This window comes from Diadema antillarum, unplaced genomic scaffold (genome assembly GCF_040938485.1).
Source record: "Diadema antillarum isolate AM-2024a unplaced genomic scaffold, OU_Dant_1.0 seq00000684_RagTag, whole genome shotgun sequence".
NCBI lineage: Eukaryota > Metazoa > Echinodermata > Echinoidea > Diadematoida > Diadematidae > Diadema > Diadema antillarum.
The window spans coordinates 811,716-834,407 of NW_027271589.1; the positions used below are offsets into that span (position 1 = coordinate 811,716).

General features: G+C 37.9%; 1 protein-coding gene across 1 annotated transcript in view; it reads left to right on the top strand.

Annotated features, from left to right (window-relative positions):
* Window positions 1-20,552, top strand: part of LOC139737185 (autophagy-related protein 16-like) — a 33,619-nt gene extending 13,067 nt beyond the window's left edge. The window contains exons 6-17 of the mRNA XM_071647862.1: window positions 179-411; window positions 5,908-5,928; window positions 7,886-7,954; window positions 12,356-12,455; window positions 13,795-13,900; window positions 14,605-14,610; window positions 15,247-15,389; window positions 15,956-16,076; window positions 17,041-17,155; window positions 17,801-17,950; window positions 18,204-18,350; window positions 20,459-20,552. Of these exons, the coding sequence (XP_071503963.1) occupies window positions 179-411; window positions 5,908-5,928; window positions 7,886-7,954; window positions 12,356-12,455; window positions 13,795-13,900; window positions 14,605-14,610; window positions 15,247-15,389; window positions 15,956-16,076; window positions 17,041-17,155; window positions 17,801-17,950; window positions 18,204-18,350; window positions 20,459-20,552 (1,305 nt within the window). The remainder of the gene's footprint in view (window positions 1-178; window positions 412-5,907; window positions 5,929-7,885; window positions 7,955-12,355; window positions 12,456-13,794; window positions 13,901-14,604; window positions 14,611-15,246; window positions 15,390-15,955; window positions 16,077-17,040; window positions 17,156-17,800; window positions 17,951-18,203; window positions 18,351-20,458) is intronic.
* The last annotated feature ends 2,140 nt before the right edge of the window (window positions 20,553-22,692 follow it).

Consider the following 22,692-nt stretch of genomic DNA (forward strand, 5'->3'; position numbering starts at 1 on the left):
AAAGATATTTTAGATTGAGCTGACTCCTTTAGTTCTTTATTGTTCTCAGCAGTGCACTAGTGCTGAGATGTTAGGTGGAGTATTTGTCGCCTTCAGTGATATTTCTTGTTGAAGTTGACTTGAGCATGGGGTGAAGTTTCACCGTGAATTTTCGTTGTGACGCAAATTTGTCGGACAGGATCTGCGGGATGAGCTGCAGAACATGACGCTGCTGTGCAGCAAGAACGACGAGGCGCTCTTCAAGCTGAAGAAGGAGAACTCAGAGCTGATCACGCGGCTGATGGAGGAGAAGGGGCGCGACGCGGACCGCATCAACAGCACCAACGCCATCATCCAGGAGGTGCTGAACCAGAAGGTGAAGACCGCCCTCGAGGACGCGGCCTCGGAACCCATCAATATACCACAGACCAGGTAGCTAGCTGCGAGGATGAATATGATACCATAAAAACCAGAAATGTTTCGTGGCATGAAACTTTCGCGAATTTGGAGCCGATGGCCTTTTCAGTGGCATAAAACTTTTGCTGATTGGCGACTAGCATTCAAGGCATATTGTAGACAAAAAAAAAAAAAAAAAATTTGCGTGCATTTTGCTTCTGCGAGTCTTGGCTCCTTGCGAAATTTGCAAAGGTTTCATGCACACAAAAGTTTCTGGTTTTAGAGAAATTTTGCTCCAATCTCCCCTCACTCTGGATCTTCATCCCCTTCTCTCTCTCTCTCTCCTCATCATTTCTGTCTCTTTCTCTCCCTTTGTCTGTCTTGTTTTTTCTTTCACTTGCTTCTCTTTTCACTTTAGAGCTAGTTGATGATGATGGTGATGGTGGTGATGATGATAGTGATGATGGTGATGATGATGGTGATGGTGGTGGTGATGGTGGTGATGATGATAGTGATGATGATGGTGATGATGATGGTGATGATGCTGGTGGTGATGGTGGTGATGATGATAGTGATGGTGGTGATGGTGGTGATGGTGATGGTGGTGATGATGATGGTGGTGATGGTGGTGATGGTGGTGATGATGATAGTGATGGTGATGATGTTGGTGATGGTGATGGTGGTGATGATGGTGATGGTGATGATGGTGATGGTGATGGTGATGATGGTGGTGATGGTGGTGATGATGGTGATGATGATAATGAGGATGATGGTGATGATGGTGATGATGGTGATGGTGATGATGGTGGTGGTGATGATGATGGTGATGATTATGATGGTGATGGTGATGGTGATGACGGTGATGATGATGGTGATGATGGTGATGATGGTGATGATGGTGATGATGATGATGGTGAAACAGCTGGTGATGATGAAACACGTTTTAATACATAGCGCCATTTATCTATAGAAACATTCAAAGGTGCCTTAAAGGTGGAAACTCACCATTAGCTATGGTTTAACCCATAACTGGCTGGTTGAGACAGAATTGTGTATTCACTCACCTTCCAAGGTGCCTACAACTGTAGTGCGGGCCCTGTTCATTTTCTGCAACCAAATGAATCAAAGAATTATATTTTTTGCCCTTTCACTATATGTCAGTATTGGTATCATAGGGCATTATCATTATTATTATTATTATTATTATTATTATTATTATTATTATTATTATTATTATTATTATTATTATTATTATTATTATTATTATAATTATTATTATTGTTATTGCTATTATCATTATTATTATTATTATAACTATTATTATTATTATTATCGCTATTATCATTATTATTATTATAACTATTGTTATTATTATAATCATAATCGTCATCATTACCATTACCATTGCTAGATATATACAAACATAAATGGGCATTTCCGTGAGTTGTGCGACATGACCACCAAAATTTTACCCGCATATTTCAGGACAACTGATAATCTTACTTTGTTGGCCATAGTTTGAAGTGTGTGAAACCAACTTTACCTTTAAGAAAAGTTCCCTTCTGTGCATTTTTATACCTTTTGAAGCCAGAAAGCATTTTTTTACCTAAAAATCCCTAAAAATGCATTTTTGTTGCTCTTTGTGGTTATTTTTTATACTTGAGGCTCAAATCAAACTTTGTTTGGTTTTACAAATCAAAAATATATTAATCTAGCAGAAAATAAAGTGGAGACCTCGATATAAGATCTGTACTTCGGACACCAGCGTGCTCTTACATAGCTCGAGAAGCTGCTGTAACGTGAGTTACCGAAACATGAACTTTTTAACCTAGCAATTTTACTATGCCCAACTGAGACATGGTATTTTGGATTATCAAATAACTATGCAGCACACATCCAAGAAATATGATGGGACTTATAGTCTTTACTTCAAATTCTCATAACAGAGGTCTTAAAATTGTAACGTGAGTTACCATGTAACGTGAGTTACCACAATGTAACGTGAGTTACCGACATGATTTTTCTTTAATACCAAGAAATGATATGAAGGTTGTGATTGTAAGTAACCAATGAGTACATGATTACTGAACAAGTATTAAGATTCTATTTCCAGTAGATTGTTATTCTCTTGGTCTCTCTCTATCACCAAACCAACTGGTCTACATGTACAATGGACATATTAATTACACATGTTCATCACATGTTAACTTCTGAAAGAAACTGTTCCATATGTACTATTTAATATTACAGTGCATGTATACTGATCTGTTACGAAAGTTGTTAAAAGACATTTCTTCTAAAGCTGCATGGACCTTGTTCCAGCAAATTATCAAAATTTTGTGATAACTATTAATAGCCTCCTGATTGGGATAATCACTGCATGATTACTCTTGAAAAGTTCTTGTTTTTGTAATTCAAGTGATTACTATTTGACATTTCATAGTTTTTATACAGTACCTGTATAGACCAAAGCCATTGTTTATGAGGCTGAAACATTTACACGTATGAACAGAATTTTAAGATTGGAGCTCGCTTCCTGCTGTTTTTTCTGAGATTTTTGAGAACTGAACATTGTGAATTTGACACGCTTATGTGTTTTATACTAATCTACTCTGAGGTTTTAGCTATATTGTTGCAAAATCCTATCCAATGAAACTTTTCCATGTTTACTATAATTTACTTTACATGCTGATCTATTACCAAAAACTTGTTGAATGTGAACCTCATTATCAGACATTTTCTTTAAGAGCTGGACAGTCATGTACCTTAAAGCAAAACTATCAACATTTTGTGATATCAATAGTTAGCCTCCTGATCACAAAATATTTACTATTCATGTTTTTCATTGGGATTTACTGCTTCAGTCTGCTTGATTACTCTAGAAAATACTGGTATATACTTTTTACATGATTGTACAATTTAAATAATGGGTACTTGACATTTCATAGACCAAAGCCATTGTTTTTTAAGGCTAAAACATTTATGAACATGTTTTATTAAACTGATCAATACTGGTAGCAGATAACTAAAATTTATCTGCAGTTTCTGTAATTCAAGTCTAATTTCTGTACCAGTTTCGTATAAGAATTTGTAAACAAATCAAACATACAAACAATTGATTATTGAGTAATTCAAACAATTATCAAATAATTGGAATATAAATTGCATTGTTTAAAAGTTACAAGATTTATTGAAATATTTCATTTCTGAACCTTTAAACTCTCCACAGACTACATGTACAGGTCTCTAGTCTCGTGACTCGGTGTATTAAATGGAATAGTTTATGGATGACTTGTTTTATCTAGATAGCCTGAAATCCATTTAAATCTAGTAAAATAAAAAAACAATCAAATCAAATTCTCAATTAAATCCTCAATTTCTGATGCATTTGTTAACTGGAAAAAAGTGTAATTTAATGAAATAGACTCTGTTTCATATCATTTTGTGGAATACAATTTTTGTCTCAGTACAAATGAAAGCTTGGAAAACGACTCAATTAAAAATGAAATTTATCTTCAAGTTGGTATTCTAAATGTAAAGTTTCCTGCCTTTTGGTAATCTCATGGATAAAATGGGATTAATTACTGTCAGATCATGTTCAAATCAATTTAGATTCTTTATTCATGGAGTTTGTTTGTGAAAAAAAGTTGTCTTGGTAAGTTTTCTTTGGATTATTAAGACAAAAAATTGTCTTGTGATCATGTGGACAAACTGTAACGTGAGTTACCGTAACGTGAGTTACCGCTTCACATGACGATACCTGGAGAATGTAAGACAATTTGAATTTTTACCATACTCGGTGATGTATGTTGTTAGTCCATGACTTTGACACAATAGACTTTAAAGTCTCTCTGTTTCTTGTTTGAGGAAACTTTTGAATATAAGACATGCCAAATTTTTGCATGTCCAAATTATGTAACGTGAGTTACCGACATTTGTAGTGTTTTTTCTCATAGTTCTCATAAGAGTCTGTGGATGTAATGTTGCTGTGAGGTAGGATGGAGGTGCATGATACTCATTCACATATAGTAACTCATATCACTAATTAGGTTTTAAGAATATTGATCTCAACAACCTAATTTTGAGTTCAAAATGTAACGTGAGTTACCGTGGAAATGCCCAAATAAGAAAATAAGTGGATGAAAAGAGGACACACAAAGTGAGGCCAAATGTACTATCTGTGTATAGGGCATTCATTTCAACAGAACTTGCATTTTCATTGCATGTAGCAACCTGCAGTAAACAAGAACAACCTGAAATGACAAGCATGTCTTGCATTCCACACATGCAATATCTTTATTTTTTTTTTCTTACCAAAAAAAAAAAAAAAATCCTTGCAGAAACTTCTCACACTAAACTGCACTATCACCTATGATTAATGTCATCTTTCAAATGCATTCATGCCCTCACTTATTTTTGGCTGTAATTTTTAAAAGAACCATACAAATGTCCACTTCAAATAAATGATTGATTAATTCCTTTGAATTCTTTTGTTGCAGGGAATAGCAGGATGCACTTGACAAAGAGCTAGCAATAGCTGATGACACTTTTTCAATGTTGGCTGGTGGAGTTGCCACTTTGCACTTTGAACTTACAAGTACATCAAACTTGAAAATCGAATTGTACCAAATTAAAGCCAAATACACCTCTATGCAACATGAGGCAGGATTTTCCAAGTAAATTAAATTGTTCAAGCACTGTAATACAGTACTCTGTTGACAGACGACTGACATCTCTCATTACTACAATGTAGTAGATTTCAAAAGCCATTCAAAAAAATTGGTCAAATGACCACTATGGACAATGTTTTTCAATGTAGACAAAGCGGGCATCCATTTTTGTATAATAATATGCTCTCACATGTATAAATGCTAGGTGTACAAACAATACAGGAGTATTTGCTTTTATTTGAATCAATACTTTGGATAATACTGGAGAAGATTAAATAATATTTGCTCTAATATAAGGCATGTTTTTTAATGTGTATAGAGGTTATTTTTTATTATTATTATTATTAATATCCTTATTTCTTCTCTTGCAAAAAGCACCTATGCCTATCTTAATGTGAAAGTCATATTTTAACACAAAGGGATTCATTGCAGTAAAAAGGGAAATTTCAAACATTGGCGGGCCTTAGCGGCATTGTCAAGGATCTCGCTGTGTACAGCCTTTCATTGTTTTGACTGGGTCTACGATGTATTTTGAGGGCATTATGCCAAACACTTGGGCACACACAAACACATGCACACACACAATATTCACATACACTTGAAACTTCAGTAAGTTTTCTGTGTCCAAATATCTGAGATACGTGAACACAGCTTGTGGGCTCCATTTTCCATGGCAGATTATGTATTTCCGATGAGCCCAGCCTACATTCTCAATGAAATTCCTTTCATGTCAGCATTCAACACGTATAATTCCCCATCTATGAGTTTTGTTTTCTTTGTTTTCTAAAGATGAGTTCCTAACCATGGCAGTTTGCATGCTTTTTCACATTCACGTCTAATTCTCCCCCTCTCTCCCTTACAGCAGTGCCGAGAAGAGAGCAAGGTAAGCTGCCAACCACCTTGGTTTCATTTCCACCATGTTACCCCATGAGTTACAAGGCAACATGAACCACAAATATTATCCCTTTACACCTAGCCCCCCTTCCCTTGCCCACCCCTCCCCCTTGCCAACCTTGCATCTTTAATCCCCTTCCCCAGCTCAGCATTAGCTTTTTGTGATATCTTGTCTGTAAAATTTGAATTAGATATTGTGTCGCAAATATCTTTTTACCGATAAGTCAAAGAATCCTAGAATATGTTGCATTGTTAGTGTGGAAACCTTTGTGATTAAGATAAGGTTAGGGCTGTGTAAGCATGGATGTTGAGATATTGTCTAACTTTCTTATGTCATCGTGGCAAGTAATTGTGTGTCAATGTCATATGTTGTCTTTCAGAATGGGTTGTTTTGTAAAGTCGTAACTGCTTAGCCCTGCATGCGAATTTTGGCAGGAAAAGATTGAATTACATGAGTAACTCCTCGTTGCAACTGATTGACAAATTGCCCTTCATCGACGTCGATGCAGGGCAATTTGTCAATCACAATGAAAGCATCTCGACGGAAGAATTTCATGAATTTGAATAACTCCTCGTTATTGTCATTATGCGAGAAGCTTGGATGGATTAGGGGCAATTTATGGGTTCTGTTTGTTTCTGTTGCATGTTGAAACTTGAAATGTTGAAAATGTAGAAAAGGCAGGTGTTGGCCTCACTTTGGACCTTTTTTCCTGATGAACTCTGGCTTTGAAACAGCTCCTATGTATGATCAAATCATGGAGAATTGATTCTCCATACACAGAACTCGTTGTCAGCCTGTCACATTTGTTTGATATCATTATGGGGCGAGTTTCATTGAAGAAAAGCCTTTGAAATCATTGCAGTACACTCCCCTTGAAAGTGTAGCCGTATGAATGGATAGGGAACTATGATGTAATGTAAGATGCATGTCAGTGCCTACAGTGTAGTGTGTCTGCGTGCTGGGCATCAAATTAATTTACCGATAGTTAGATTGGTACTTTAAGTAATACCATGTGAATTTCTAGCCAGACCTGTTTACCAAGATCAATTAGAGACCTTGTTGACTTTTCTCTTTAATTAAGGACTTTTCCGTAGGAATATTCGTGAAACAAAAATGTCTGCATGCATTCAGAGAATCAATAGCAACAGATCGCTGAGGCATTGAACAAAAGTTGAGTAGAAATCAAAAGGTAGCCATGACCACCTGCTCTATGGTCTTTGTCATGGTACTGATGTACTGTAGCGTGATACTTTACATTCATTTTGGATCTGAAAGAACAAACTTGAAGCTTGCTCGCGTAATGACGTGTAAAAAGGAAATCGTTTTTTTTTTTCTATTGGTGCGGAGTACCAAAGAATGGAATTTCATAATCTTCCAACTTGACTAGGGTTACGGAACAGAGCCGAAAGTAATTCTTGGTCACTCTGCCCAAATATTGCTTATTTGTCTACCTGATCTAGCTTGGGATTCTTGGATCTCATAGAAATGATTGTACTATGACTCAAGTTGCATGGAAGTCAGTACGTGGGACCTTAAAGATCTGTCATATTTGTACCTGTGTTTCAATGGTAATGCATCTTACCATTTGTCAATGTTTGTTCTATTTTGCTTTTTTTTTTTTAAAAGATTACAGATAAAACTTTTATTCCTTGACATGTAAGTTTTGGTTACTGTAAGTTATAAATCATTTTCTTTCATGGTACATTATGATCATAGAATTCCAATTACACAAACGGATATATGCGTGCAATTTTGATATTGGGATGATCTCATCCCTTCAGATAGAAAACTGATAAATTGATGGAACCCTGAAAATGTAATTTGAAATAATGACTTATACCTTTGAATGAGAGGAAAAGCATTTCAAGATATGATATGTGATGTTAGATTTTGATTTAGACGTATATTCATATATTTATATATATTTCTGTGTTTGCTCTTGTAGTTTTAGTTCGTTCTTCTTTAGAAACAGTCCAGTAACTTCAAAAAGCCCCACCTCGTCCTCACCCACAAGGTACAAAAGAAAAACTTTCACGAAACATTCATGGTGTTTGTGTAGACACACTGCACCGATGTATCGGGACCTTGCAAAACACTCAACTCTTTGCAACTGATCAACACATTGCCCTTCATTTACTTTAAATAAGCACCAATTTATTCAGCATTTTTAGTAGTAGTCATGATAAAAATTCTTGGGCATATATACTCGGGTTGGATTTGGTAATCATGAGATATTTGGTTTGAATCCAACTGTAGTATGTATGCATGCCCATGATTTTTATTTTAATTTTTTGTTATCATGGTAACTGCAAAAGACACTGAATAATCAATGCTTATTTATGTCATTGAAGGGCAGTTTGTCAATCAGTTGCAGTAGCAACAAATGGACACCAGAATCCATTAATTTAAACTCAACTCTTTACTGTCTATCAGTAGTTCCATATCATAAACATAATTTTGATTTACCAGTGTATTGTATTATCCTTGGCTCTTTCCACATGTAATCAGCACCTTGCTAATGTGCACGCACACATCCCTAGCTACCTCTCTATTATTATTCACACCTAACCCCTGCCACACACATATGCACGCTGCAAAGCACTGTATACGTGTACCTCTGACAGTTATTCTGTTTGATCATGTTTGACATGTACGCAAGAACATGATTTATTAATCCTGAGGTTTTTTGTTGTGGCCCCTCTAACATGATTCTATATACCCTTGTAAATGCAAAGTGTGGTTAGTCATAGTTTTCACATTACAAGTACTCTCTTTTCAGGGTCACTGCCTGGGGTCTGTTTCGTGAAGTCATCACATAAAAGTCTTTATGTAAATCTCAGAATGACCAAAGTTGCTGGTAAATACATTTATGTAGCTATGAGAGACTTTCAAATTCATTTTATAAAGTCTTTTATAAGTGTGTCATATGAGCGAAAAGTCTCTTATACAAAAAATTGTAAGACTTCCATGAGACGGACCCCTGCATTTGCCTGCCCTCCCAAGCCCCATGGAACGTGCTTTTATTTGTGCTACTTGACCTCTGAGTATCTTAGATGATGTGTGCAAAACTTGTACTGGTCTTTCAAGGGAAAATGAAACTGCTTTTGGAATTCGTCTTTGAATTTCTTGACTTTAAAAAAATGTATCCCTACAGTTGCAATTAGATGGCTTTTTTTTCAGTATTTCATGTGTCTCATTACAGATGGAGTTGTATTATTACTTTGAGAATTGTGAATGTGCATTTTGAGAGAGCACTGTGGAGTGTCTGTTACCCATGTACCTTATGGTTGTTTCGTTGTTCAAAGCCACACATGCACTGCACCGAAGGCAAAGTTTCGCTGTAAATGCAAGCACGTGCCCACTTGGTGATAACCTTTGATGATGCCCATGATGCAATGCAAATTTCTGCACCATACGACAACACATGCCTGACTGTAGATACACTCTTTTATCAGTAGATATAATGCAATTCAAGCAACTTGTGTAATATGGCAGTGCAGACTTTATCCTTAACAGCATATTGATGCATTCTTGAGAATTTCTTTCATTTGGTTGCGAGCAATGATTCTCAACCTGTCAAGAACATTTTGGACTTCTTGGAAATTGCTTCCATCAGTATCTATTTTCTAGATCTTTATTCCACTGGGCATGATGTAATCATCATTTTGAGAATGCTTGGTTTTGCAGTAACTGGTGTAGGTAATGCTAATAACAAATTTGAAAATGTATGGAGTTGGTTTCTTCTCCTAAATCAAGGAATTCAGCGTGTTATGGTTGTGGAATACTGTAAAGACTAACATCTTAACTTTAACCCTAAACCGTAATGGGCTATTTTGAGCATAGGAGGCCCCAATGTTGATCTCGGAAATGCAAAGTCCAATGAACATTTAAAATTTGCCTTCTGATAGATCTTCATGTGCCAGATCTGATGGCATTATATATTTTAGTCAAATTTGCAGATTTTGTGAATAATTTGTTGAGTAAGTATGCAAATTGTATACATATTTGAGATAATTCCATAATTTCAACCTAAACAACTATAAAAACATAGAGAAAGCGTGTAATAATGAACAATAATGTTTCCTAAATGAGAAATGAATCAATTCTTATGTACGGACTGTATGTTGATATGTACAGCAAATTTGCATAAACTGTTGATATGCAAATTTACGATTGGGACTTATCACATACTATTCATATCTACTGTGGAAAACTAAACATGTATGCAAAATATTAGCAAAATGATATATTTTTTTTTGCAGAACCCATTAGCACTACCATTACCTTCTGCCGTCTTCTGTTGACCCTGATATTGTAAAACTAAAAATATAATTTATGCAAATTCATGGAAATTTTAATGATTTTTTAAAAGAATGTACCTTATTTGCAATTTCAAGTGCAAATAGCGAAGTGCAAAGATGAATGATACCTTTTAGAAATGAGAGAAAAAGCAAACAAACACCATTACCCGTTTACCTTCAAATAGCTTCTTTTTCCTCTGAAAGAAATGCAAATAAATATGACTTTCATTCTTGTGGTATATACAGTGCTTTCCTTTTCTTTTTTTTTAAAGATTTTTAATATATTTATTGTTTTCTAGGTTTTGCTCAGTAAATCTTTTTACCACGAGGAAGTATAAAACAATTATCCGAATCATTTCTCTTATAAAAATTTCATATTCCCTTTCTCAGCAAAAACCTGTCACTTTTGTGTTTTTGTGTTTTGTATTGCTTATATTTCCTATGTTTTATATTGTTTTCTACTTTCCACATGTTTTATTATATCCAAACTTTATTCAGTTTCTATCTTAACCAAAAGAAAGCATGAAGCAATTGCAACATCAGTATCTGTGCCAGATTCATAAAGAAATGCAAGGCACTGTTGACTGACAGTTTGTAATTGTACACAAATATATTTATGTAGTAATGAGCAATTTTTACGACATGCGCGTACAAATTGTGACACATAACGTCCCACAGGTATATCGGATATTAGCAAATATGGTATCAGAATGTGTGCAAGACTTCAGGGGAAAAAGTCATGAAGCAAGAATCCAAAATTCTCAACGGTCATGATGAGGTCACAGAAAATAGGGGGGGGGGGACCTCCCAGATAGGGGGCAGTGTTCTGAACTGGATTCATATTTTTCCTTCAGATATTGACTAGTAAAGGGTTGCCAAAGAATCAACTATTATACCTACATGTACAAGACTAACCTGCTAACTTCTGAATTAATTTCTTTTCTGGATTACTGCATATGCTATAGTGTGTTCTTGTTAATAACCCCCCCCCCCCCCCCACCCCCCCAAAAAAAAAACCAAACAAAAAAAAAAAACCAAACATACAAACAAACAAAAGCCAAGAACAACAACAACCATAGTAACTTTATAGTCATTGTTACTGTGATGGCACACACAGACATTCAGCCTCTCAATCACCGGAAACTTGATAATTTGAATGAATAGCGATATTAGTCTTACACAATGTAATCTTTAGGTTGCCAAAACATTAGTAGAACCATAACACGAAAGGACAGTTCAAAGAATTAGCTAGAGTCACTTAGAGCATGATGCTGTAAGTTTTGTTAAGTTGCATAAGGTTGGCAAATCTCGAAACCCCTACTTTGTAAACTAGGATCCATGTGAATAATTTGTACTCGTGTATCATTGACATGCCATTCCACTTGTGATGGTAGCTCTGCTTAGTGGATGTTCCTTGTGTTTGTTTGTTTGTTTGTTTATCTTCTGATGGGACTTGCATAATTTCAAAGACTGGATATCTGTCAGATTGGAATTCCATGCTGCCATACTGCCTCATCACATGAAATTTCACCGAGGACTTTACCCCTCCCCCTGAATCCCTCCCCCCACCAAAAAAACAACAACAACAAAAAACCAAAACAAAACCCAAAACAAACTAACCTTGGATATTATACAACAATGACAGTATGATTATGCCAAACTTTGTCCATTTTCATAAGCTTGAGCCTTTTAGCAAAAATAGTTGGCTGTCTGTAATTTTAACGTTGCTCTAAAAAAGACTATCAATTCTGTGAGAGACTGCATATAGATATGCCAGGTCTTAACCCGTTGAGGACGGACTGATTTTGCTGCAACATGCATTTCCCATAGACACCTACCCAAGTATACTCGGTACTCGTCCTCAACAGGTTAATACACTGGATTATAGTATGTATGCGCTTTGAGCACTCTATAGAGTGGATTTAGCACAATAAATTTATTATTATTATTATTATTATTATTATTATTATTATTATTATTATTATTATTATTATTATTATCATAATCACATATTGAGTATCGCAAAAGGGATGGGTAAGGTGGAGGGGAAAGTAGGGAACAAAAGTTCCCAAGAGGTGGTTCTTGCTACTCATTGTTTTTTCCTCCTTTTCCAGACCTACCTCAACATCGGCATCCACTCTACCAAGGATCGCCAGTCTGCCTCCTCCCATCTCGTTTGTCATGAGCGTCCCCGACAAGAACATCTCACAGTTTGTGAGTATTTCACTTACCTCTACATGCTGGAGTCTTAAAAGGGATTACTGTATACGCCGAATATTTTGCGAGGTTTTTATTTTCGCGAATTTCGCGAGTCAGCTGCTATTCGCGAAATTAAAAACACACGGAAATGTTGACTCTAATGCCGATAATGATTGTGACCTACGCGTACACATTTCTCCATTCAGTACAGGACTCCACGATCGCGAATTTAACCACTCGCGAAATTTGTCGGGAAGTCCCGATTGTGAAAATTTAGACTCGCGAAATATATGGCGTATACAGTATACAAGAGGTTGTATAATTTTGGTTGAGATGGGGATTGAGGTATCAACTTTTTGTGAAAGAATTAGAAATCACTACAGAGCATACAATTCTTTTAAAAGGGCATTAAAAATTTATTTGATGAAAGTCGGTTTTGAAGTGGCTGAAATATCCAAAATCAAAGTGTTCCTTATAAAAGGTGAGTTTATTGACAGAAAGAAAATGTTTTTCCTGACACCTACAATGGGACCTAAATGTGTCTGTTTTATTACAATCAGAGTTATCTCTCAGTGAGGTTTAGTACTTACAGCTGTGAGCAATTGTCCCGTGAAGTAATCAGTACATCAGCAGGAACTGGAGAGCGATTTGCTTTACTAGGCCTGTAAAACTTGAAGACATCATTTTGATCCAGAATGCAACCTTTTGAAATGTCTGCAACCAAAATATACTTTGAGGCTGATTTCCTGTAGAGACAGATTCTGTTTGAGAACACAAATTTTGCTGTTAACATTATACACTAACGTCCCATCCCCTGATTTGCAGTCTGCAAGTCAGCATGTAAATGTGGTTAATGCATCTACATTGTAGGTAAATACAGTGTGTGCACTTCAAAATGAACCATGATTCTCATAGGGTTAAAAAAAAAAAGAATGATGCAGAACCTTCTTCCATGTCATAGAGTAACATTTGCAGCAACAAGAAGAAATGTAGTTCATCTTCAATGATGATTTTTCATGTTTCATGAAATGGTCATTTGTTATGTGAGATCTGAAGAGTTTTATCACAAAATGAGCTAACTCCATTGTTAAGTTGAGATAGTTATGAGTGAAGCTGCTAAAAAGGAAAGAAAAAAAATAGGAAAATACAGGATATTTTTAGTCCTAACTTCTAGAAAAATTCCTTGTTATGTCACAAGCAAGGTGTTGCTGGAAAGGTTTAATTTTGCTCTATCTGTTGGACTTACTTTGAAATGTTTAAAAATGGCTCTTAGCTCATTTTGCAATAAACTCTTCATCTGTTTCATCGTGATACTCATGCCCATTCTGATAATTCCCCTTCCCCTCCATTTTAGGAAGCGCATGATGGGGAGGTACACACAGTCAAATTTTGTCCATCAGGAACTTTCTTTGCTACCGGAGGATCAGACAGACATCTCAAGCTCTGGGAGTTCCTAAATAGTAAGGCAGCATCAGCTGGAATATATGGTATATGTATCTTTTATGTGAGATTTTGCTGTACTTTTATTGAAAATTTACTGAGAATTTGTCGAAAAATAGAACATAAGTCGAGTGGGTCCAAACTGATTAAAATCATGATTATGATTGTCAAGGAGTCAGCAAGTTTAGTTTGATGGGAATGTGGGAGAGGAATAGGGGGCATGCCTTTTTTAACAATAAGGCACCAAGATTGCCACATTCCTTGTCATCCTACATTACCAAGAAACATCTTTCTCGTTTTGTTATTGTTGAAGTAAACCCAACACAAGCATCTCACCTGAAGCCCTTAGCACCGTTATAAAGATGCAGATGTCAAAAAGTAAGAAACGCATTGTATGATAGTGAGAATGCTGTTCAGAAACAGAAATCTTTTTGGGAAGGATGTTACGTTGGCAGGTAATGTGTAGCGAGATTATGACGCATGCTTACAAGTGGGTGAAGTTGTGCCTATCAACTTTTGGGTGTAAATGCTCAAGGTCAAATGCTCAAAATGTTACTATATCCCCCGTATCTACAGTATGCAATGCCTGAAGGTACTTCCTTGAAACTTAGTGCATACATGTACTACTAAATATAAAATTCTCCAGAGAGAGTTTTGGGTCATGAGGTCAAAGGTCAAAGGTCAAGTGAAATTGTTGGAATTGCACTTTTTTCTCCATATCTAGTAAATGGTTCAAGGTCTCTTTATGGAACTTAGTGCATATGCATGTACTGACTGACAGTGATTATCTAGGGAATTTGGAGGTCAGGGGTCAAAGGTCAAAGTCAACTTCTCAAAATTTCACTACTTCCCTCATATTTATGCAATGCCTGCAGGAATTTTCTTGAAACTTGATATATACATGTATTACCCAATAGAGATTCTCTGGGAAGTTTCTGATACCAAAAGGTCAAAGGTCAGGTAAAAGTGCTAAATTTCCTTTCTTCCTTCATATCTTAAAAGTGACTCAAAGTGTCATCATGAAACTTAGTACATATTTATGCATGTTCTACCTGACATGGCAAGTTGTAGCTAACTGCCTTTGCACACAGTTTGTGTCTTTATATTTGGGAGAGAGGTTCTGGGCCCCAGTTTATAGAGCTGTTTCGTAACAACCCTTGCAGCTTATACCCATTTTCTATGGCAGCAGCAAAGTGGCAGCCCTTCAGCCGTTAGAATGTTGTTTCTATGGTAACTGCATTTATTGTAACACAGCATTGAATTCCAAAGCTCTTTCAGAAGTATGCCCCTGGTTTGATATCAAACCTTCACTGAAAACTGCTGGACTCAACGTCTTGGATTTGCTCACTCTTGCGCCAACCCACAGATTCGTGTCAAAATCGAGGAGTCCTCTTCGGCAGCAACCTGGCGGTGACATGTATAGACTTTGACGTCCAGGAGCAGCTGATACTAGGGGCATCTAACGACTACGCCACCAGAGTGTGGGGCACACGAGACCACAGATTAAGGGTAAGTGTGCCTGATCCTTTGATAACGGAAACAACCTCTGATCTATGGGCAAAGCTAAGACAAAAAAAAGTTTATCAGTTGGTTCAGTGGCTTTCCATGTGATTTGTATAGCGAAAAGAGGGCAACCAAAAAGAACATCAAGGAAAAAATACTGATAATGACAATGATGGTGATCAGAATTATTGTAGTAATAGCAGTAATCGTGATAATAGAAGTAATATTGATTGTGATCATGATATGATTATGTAATCATTATAAATTGTGTAATGATAGTGTTTGTGATAATTAAGATAATAACGACAGCAATACTAATGAGGAGGTAGAGCAAGGAAAAGAAAGGAAATGCAAAAATATATTGATGTATATGAATTATATCATGAAATATGTTCACAAACAAGTTCTTCTGTGAGCATGAAACCTGTCTCTGTCAGATCTCAGATAAAAATCATTCAGTGTTTGGCACAGCAAGCTCTGAAAGTGAAGCAAGTGTTTTGAAGGCAACTTAAAAGCGGTGTAATGAAGCTGCAGATCTTTCATCATGTTGACCATCCTTTGTTCCATTGCAGCAAACATTAACGGGTCACAGCAACAAGGTGCTGGCCGCCAAGTTCCTCAGTGACCCCAGCAAGTTTGTCTCCGGCAGCCACGACAGGACGCTGAAGGTCTGGGATTTGAGGAACAGAGCGTGTAAGTTTGTGAAAATACTGCCGTTTGTGTTGTTATTCATTTTTGGTATCTTTCTATTTATTCAAATTATTTGCATTTCATTTTTATTGGTATCATTCTACTTCATCTTACTTTTAATATTCAGGTGCATTCTATTCATTTGATATCATTTGATTTATGTTGTGGTATTATATTTCATTGTGTTTCTTTTCATCTCTGACTGTTTCTTTCTCAAATTTTCTGTCATGTTATTTGAGGATATATCAAATTATTATTTTTGTGCTTGCACTCTACCTGTCCACCGTAGTTGCTAAGAAAATCTACAAAACTATGTTGGTTTTTGAGATAGAGATACTAGTAGTGTTCTATGTTTTTCATGTACCGTCAAAAAGAGCTTGTAGGAATGTGCTATGCATCAGCACAGCGTTGTCAACTTCTTGTTACGGAAATTAAGTAGCGCCACTGCCATTTGAGTTTTTACAGTTATATGCACTAGCAAAAATTACAGACCTATACGTGTTGCAGGGTGGTCCACGAGGGGTTTCAGCATGTCGCTGCAACATGCTAAAATTCTTGTGCAACATCCTAAAAAGCCAGCAACATGCTATGCAACATCCTCAAGAATTTGCAACAAGCTCAAAGTAAAAGTATTCAAAAATGTGCAAAACATGTGCATAACATAAGAAACATCAAACTACTAGGTACTTTAGATATTTGTGTGCAAAACATGAGAGAGAACATTGAATGTAAGCAGCACAAAGAGAGATAAGCAGCAAAATATTGCGTACTATGTACTCATCATGTGCGCTCCGCGCATATTCAATTTCTGCAATATTCTCAGATTGTGAGCTTGCAACATGCTAAAATTTCAAGTTGTGGACCACCCTGCGTGTTGCATATTGTTTTCTTCTTAGAACAGGAAGGGCAGTGTAATTTATGAATATTAAAGTGGCTTCTGATTAATTATTATTTTATTTTTTATCAGGTGTCAGAACAATGTTCGCTGGATCCATGTGCAATGATCTCGTGACGAGCGACGGGGCAGGGACGAACATTATCAGCGGTCACATCGACAAGAAGATCCGATTCTGGGATACGAGGTGAGGGCACTTAGATGACATCAGAAACACATTGAAGCATGTGTCATAGTGTGTGCTAGATTGAAATACCCATATTACAGGGCTTTAATATCACAGTACCTTTACACTACCACAGGTAGACTGCTACCAAATCATACCTCCATCTTGATTTTGTTACAACAAACATTATTTTGTGGACATTACAGTGAATTGTGAAGAACTTCCTCTATACTTTGTATATTTACAAATGCCTTCATGTGTGTTGATAGTAACTATCCTGAAGTTACATGATAGCATTACATTGTGCGTGACCTACAACTCGGTGCACAATGTTGTCTGCTGCAAAAGCTGTTATTTTTGTGTACAAATATTTTTTTGTACAGGAATGAAGAGGTCGTAGACATGTTGGGGAAATGTTATTTTCATGATAGACACTCAGGCTATCTTAAGTGCACTAATGCCAGATAGTTCATGATATTTTCGTGTGTTTTTAGATTCGTGGCCCAACAGTAATTCTCAAATTTGAAATTCAACCCTCACAACAAAATAACAACTTTTACAGTATTTAATGATCTACAAAATGAGGGCCTAGCTTTCAAAAACTCTTGAAATTTCCTGACCGTGACTTAGCTTCTGCTGCTATTTTTGTCGTGTGTACCCTCCAAGATCGAATGCGCGGGCCAAAGAAGTCCAGCTCAGTGGGAAGGTGACCTCGCTTGACCTCTCACCGGACAGGCTCAACCTCCTCTGCTGCACCAGGGATGACACGTTGAATGTCGTTGACCTCCGCATGAATCAAGTCATCACGTCCTGCGGGTGAGTATTGGTACACTGTGCGTTGGCAAGGCGTTTCACTTGGAAATTATCACAATAGTTACAGAAGTGACATGATACGAATGTTCCCACAAAGTTACTGCTGAACTTTTGCATACTGTTTGATTTCGCTACCAATAAAACAATTACACATGAAACAATGGTACAATGAAACTTCTTTCAAGTCCAACCTCTTTCAACCCCCCCCCCCCCAAATTAAATTAATTGTTGTTTCTTCTTCTTTTTTTTTGAACAGTGCTGAGGGTTTCAAAGTGGGTTGTGACCACACCCGAGCATCTTTCAGTCCTGACGGCGAGTACCTGACCGCCGGCTCGCAGGACGGCTCCATCTTCTTCTGGAAAGCGGGAAGTGGAGATCTGGAGAAGCGAGTGAAAGAACACAAGTGAGTCATTAAAAGAGCACTCCTCCTTGCATTGCCTCTTCATTACCCTAAAGGGATGTTATTGTTTTGGTTGAGATGGGATCTCCAGATTTTAACTTTTTGTGAGATATTAGAAACCCTGTTTTATGAAATACAGTTGTATTAAAGAGCATACAATTCTAAGAGGAATTTAAAGTTTGTTTGATGAACATCAGTTTTGAAATGACTGAGATAATATTCCAAAAACAAACTTTAAAAGTGTTCCTAATAAATGATGGGTCCCGCCATTTTAGAACCAATTTTCATGAAGTAAACTCTGCGAATTCCTCTTAGAATTGTATGCTCTTTTATATTTCATAAAAGGTGTCTTATTATCTCACCAAAATTTGGAAACCTGAATCCCCATCCTAACCAAAACTATACCATGCCTTGAAACACAGCTGTCTCTGGTAACTGATGCGGAGATTCGAATGACATCAAGCTGATTTTCCAGAATGTTCGAGTGATTTGGTATCCAATGTTCGTTCGTGAAGAAATTTGTGTAATTACTTATGACTTCACATGAGGGGTTTTGACAAATGCTTTTTTTTCCTCTCAAGTTCCTATTCTTAACTCCGCCAAGGGAGGAGGTTATGTTTTCGTTGCCGTTAGTTAGTGTGCAAAATAACTCAAAAAGTGGTTAACGGATTTGGATGAAACTTGCAGGAAAGGTTAAGCGTGATACAAGTAACAGATGATTAACTTTTGGTAGTGAAACAAGAATTTTGGGGGAATTTATGAAGGATTTTTGATATTTTGGCAGGTAGGGTCAATGAACTTGGGAGTTCAGGCTGCGCATATTTGAGGTTTGCATGCGCGCACTAAAGTGCGCACTAAAGTGCGTGCTCTAGTTTCTGCTAGGGCGAGGCGCGCCCTGCAGCTGAGGGTTTATGACGTAACAAAGGCTTCTATATTGGGAAATCGGGCGACTTTCAGCACACAATGCTATAAGTACGTATGGGTGGAAATCACTGATATCTCTATGGAAGAACAAGATCAGTGGTGGAAATGAGCTGCATGCTTGGGGGAGGTCTGCGCTCTCAGTGTGCTTCTCTGGTTTCTTATGTGTTGATTGACCAGTGAATAGATTCGAATTCAAGAAAATGAAGAGAAATAGTAGAATGCTGTATTTACAATGTAGACATTGTGAAGCTGCTTGTGAAAATAGGACTTCTGTACGTTTATGTGTAGTGAAACATTTATATCTGCACCAAGTGTGACTTTGCTGTTGCCATCATTCAGTCATTGCTCCCAGCAATAGTTCCTGCTTCTACTCCTTTCCTCACTCATCCTCTTCCTTCAATTCATCTGGGTCTTTCTCCTCCTCCTCCTCCTCCTCCTCCTCCTCCTCCTCCTCCTCCTCCTCCTCCCCCTCTTCCTCCTCCTCCTCCTCCTCCTCCTCCCCCTCCCCCTCCTCCTCCCCCTCCTCCTCCTCCCCCTCCCCCTCCTCCTCCCCTCCTCCTCCTCCTTCTCCTCCTCCTCCTCCTCCTCCTCCTCCTCCTCCTCCTCCTCCCCCTCCTCCTCCCCCTCCTCCTCCCCCTCCTCCTCCTCCTCCTCCTTCTCCTCCTCCTCCTCCTCCTCCTCCTCCTCCTCCTCCTCCTCCTCCTCCTCCTCCTCCTCCCCCTCCTCCTCCCCCTTCATCTCCTCCTCCTCCTCCTCCGCTTCCCCCTCTTCCTCCTCCTCCTCCTCTTCCCCCTCCTCCTCCTCCTCCTCTTCCTCTTCTTCCTCTTCCTCTTTCTTCTCCTTCTTCTTCTTTGTCCCCATCCTCCTCATCTTAAGTTCAAATAGTACTGGTGGTAGTTATTACCATCATCATAATTACAGTGCATGTTGGCATGGCTGCGGATACAATACCAAGTCATTTGAGGATGCCTTATTTTGACAATGTGGTGATACATGTAATAGAATGTTCTGGGGGGCGTTTCATCAACGAATTCGTCGGAGGTTTTCACCGACAAATATGCTATCGGCCAGTCAGACGCAAGGATTTCAGTAGCTTTTAACAGTTGTCAGTGTAAATCACTGACAAAAAGTTTCATGAAACGGTCCCCTGACCAAGCTTCTCCTCTATTTCTTTCTTTCATTACCAGAGCTCCAGTGATGTGCGTCTCATGGCACCCCACTGGCCGACAGCTCCTCAGCTGCGACCGCTCCAAGACCGTCATCCTATGGGCCGACTTCTGAGAGTCGACGATGATCGGAATTTGCGCCGGGTAGCACCCATTATCAGTGTCTGAGAGTACAGGCCGTGCTAATGCACAGTGTGAAGGGGACATGGACTCGGTCGGCACCCATGGGCCAGTTCACATAATGTTCAGACAATGATGTTTTGTTTTGAATGCTAACGAGACCACCGATCTCCATCTCAAATTGATGATGGATTACTGTATGAATGGACAACACTGAAATGTTACCCATTCACCGTGCATTTATGATAGTGCTACTATCACACTCAGCAGATTTGTGGAAAATGATATGGTCTTGATAATGTGATCTGTGGTCCGCGCATGCGGTAGAGGCAGAGAACATGATTGATTGCCATACCCTGTGCGGGGCATGCAATGAACTAGAAACACGGAATGGTGTATGTGCAAAGCTTGAGATTTTTGGAAGGTGCTGTGCTGCAGATAAGCAAGGTTTTTTCCCCTTAACATATGCATGGATGCAATTAAACGATATGATTGCAATTGTTTGAGTTGAAGATATCCTCTTTGGTATGAATTTTCTGGTGCGAATGGGCCCCTCTGGCTTGATTCTCAAAGCAGCATTTTAGCTCTACCCTCTTGGACTGAAAGATATGATTTGTAAAATCAAGGATCACATTGTATTGATGTCATGGGTTAGGAAGGATTGTTTCCATAGCCAGGCTTGGGCTTTTCATTTATGCTGCCAATATCAGTACAATGTCTTGGGTATTCTTAGACATTCTGTTATGATTTTTGGCCTTTCTAACAGGAAACACTGGCCTTGTCATAAATCAAGACATTTTCACTCTATTCTGCTCTGATTTTTTTTTCTTTACAACTATGACTTTTTCATGGTGTGGTCCATAAAAACAAAAAGAAGAAAGAAAATTCTCTCAAAACGAACCTTTGACCTAGAATTTATTCATGTATGCAGAACATAATGAGGCCTGAATATGTTCTGGAGCCCAGTATGGTGGCCGTAAAGATGAAATCAATTTTTGGGCCGCTGAATTTACTTGATTTCACACCCACACAACTGAACGCTCCATTGTGTGTGAGAGATTCACAGATTTTTGCGAGAATTTCACTATGCATCGAAAAACTCACCACAGCTTTCCTTCATCTGTGGTGGAAGGCATTTACCATTGCTTGCTACCTACAACTGTATCTTATTAAAGACCCAATAGCATGTGGATTCCATGGAGTGGAAAGGCTGGGGGGTGTTTCATAAAGCTGTTTGTAAAGTTACGAACGACTTACGAGCGACTGGTGATCAGTTCTTGTGCTGAATTAATGAAATTCTGGTAAGTATAGCACATAGAACTGATCACCCGTCGCTCGTAAGTTGTTCGTAACTTTACGAACAGCTTTATGAAACACCCCCCTGGTCTGGCTGGGATATATTTGAGAATCCTTGTAATTAATTTGTGTACAGCTTTATCACTCATCTCTGTGTAACTTCACACGTGGCCGAAGAGTCTCCACTGGCTCATTGATAACTGTCGCTTCCAGTGGAGATTCTTCGGCCACGTGTGAACTCATCCAGAGACCAGTGATGAAGCGGTATATATTGGATTCATTACAGGGATTCTTGAATACTGTATAAGCTGTTATTTTCGCAAGGGTTTAATTTTTCTTGAATTCCGCGAATCACAGTTGGATCGCAAATTTAACAACACGCGAAAATGCCCCCATGTGCTTTGTTAATAGTGCATTCAGGTAAGCGTCAGGTCGCGAAAACAACATCTCCCGAAAAAATGTCTATGACCTTGTCATTCGCGAAAATATCTGTATGCGAAAAATAACAGCGTAAATAGTATATCCGACAGTTATCTATGAGTGTATGCTTCAATGCATATTTTCGCTGACAGGCAGTACTCTTGGTTGTTTTAATGTATTCCAGTGGACTGTGGATGAAGATCATTTCACCCATGTCTCCACACACAACTGGGTCTCTGTTAAAGGTATGGTATAATATTGGTTGAGATGAGGATTCAGCTTGTAAACTTTTGCGAGATACTTAGAAACCATGTTATGAAATGTTGGAGAACATATATGATTCTAAGAGGAATTCAAAGTTCATTTAATGAAAATTGGTTTTGATAGGGCTGAGATATCCAAAAACAAAGTAAAACAAA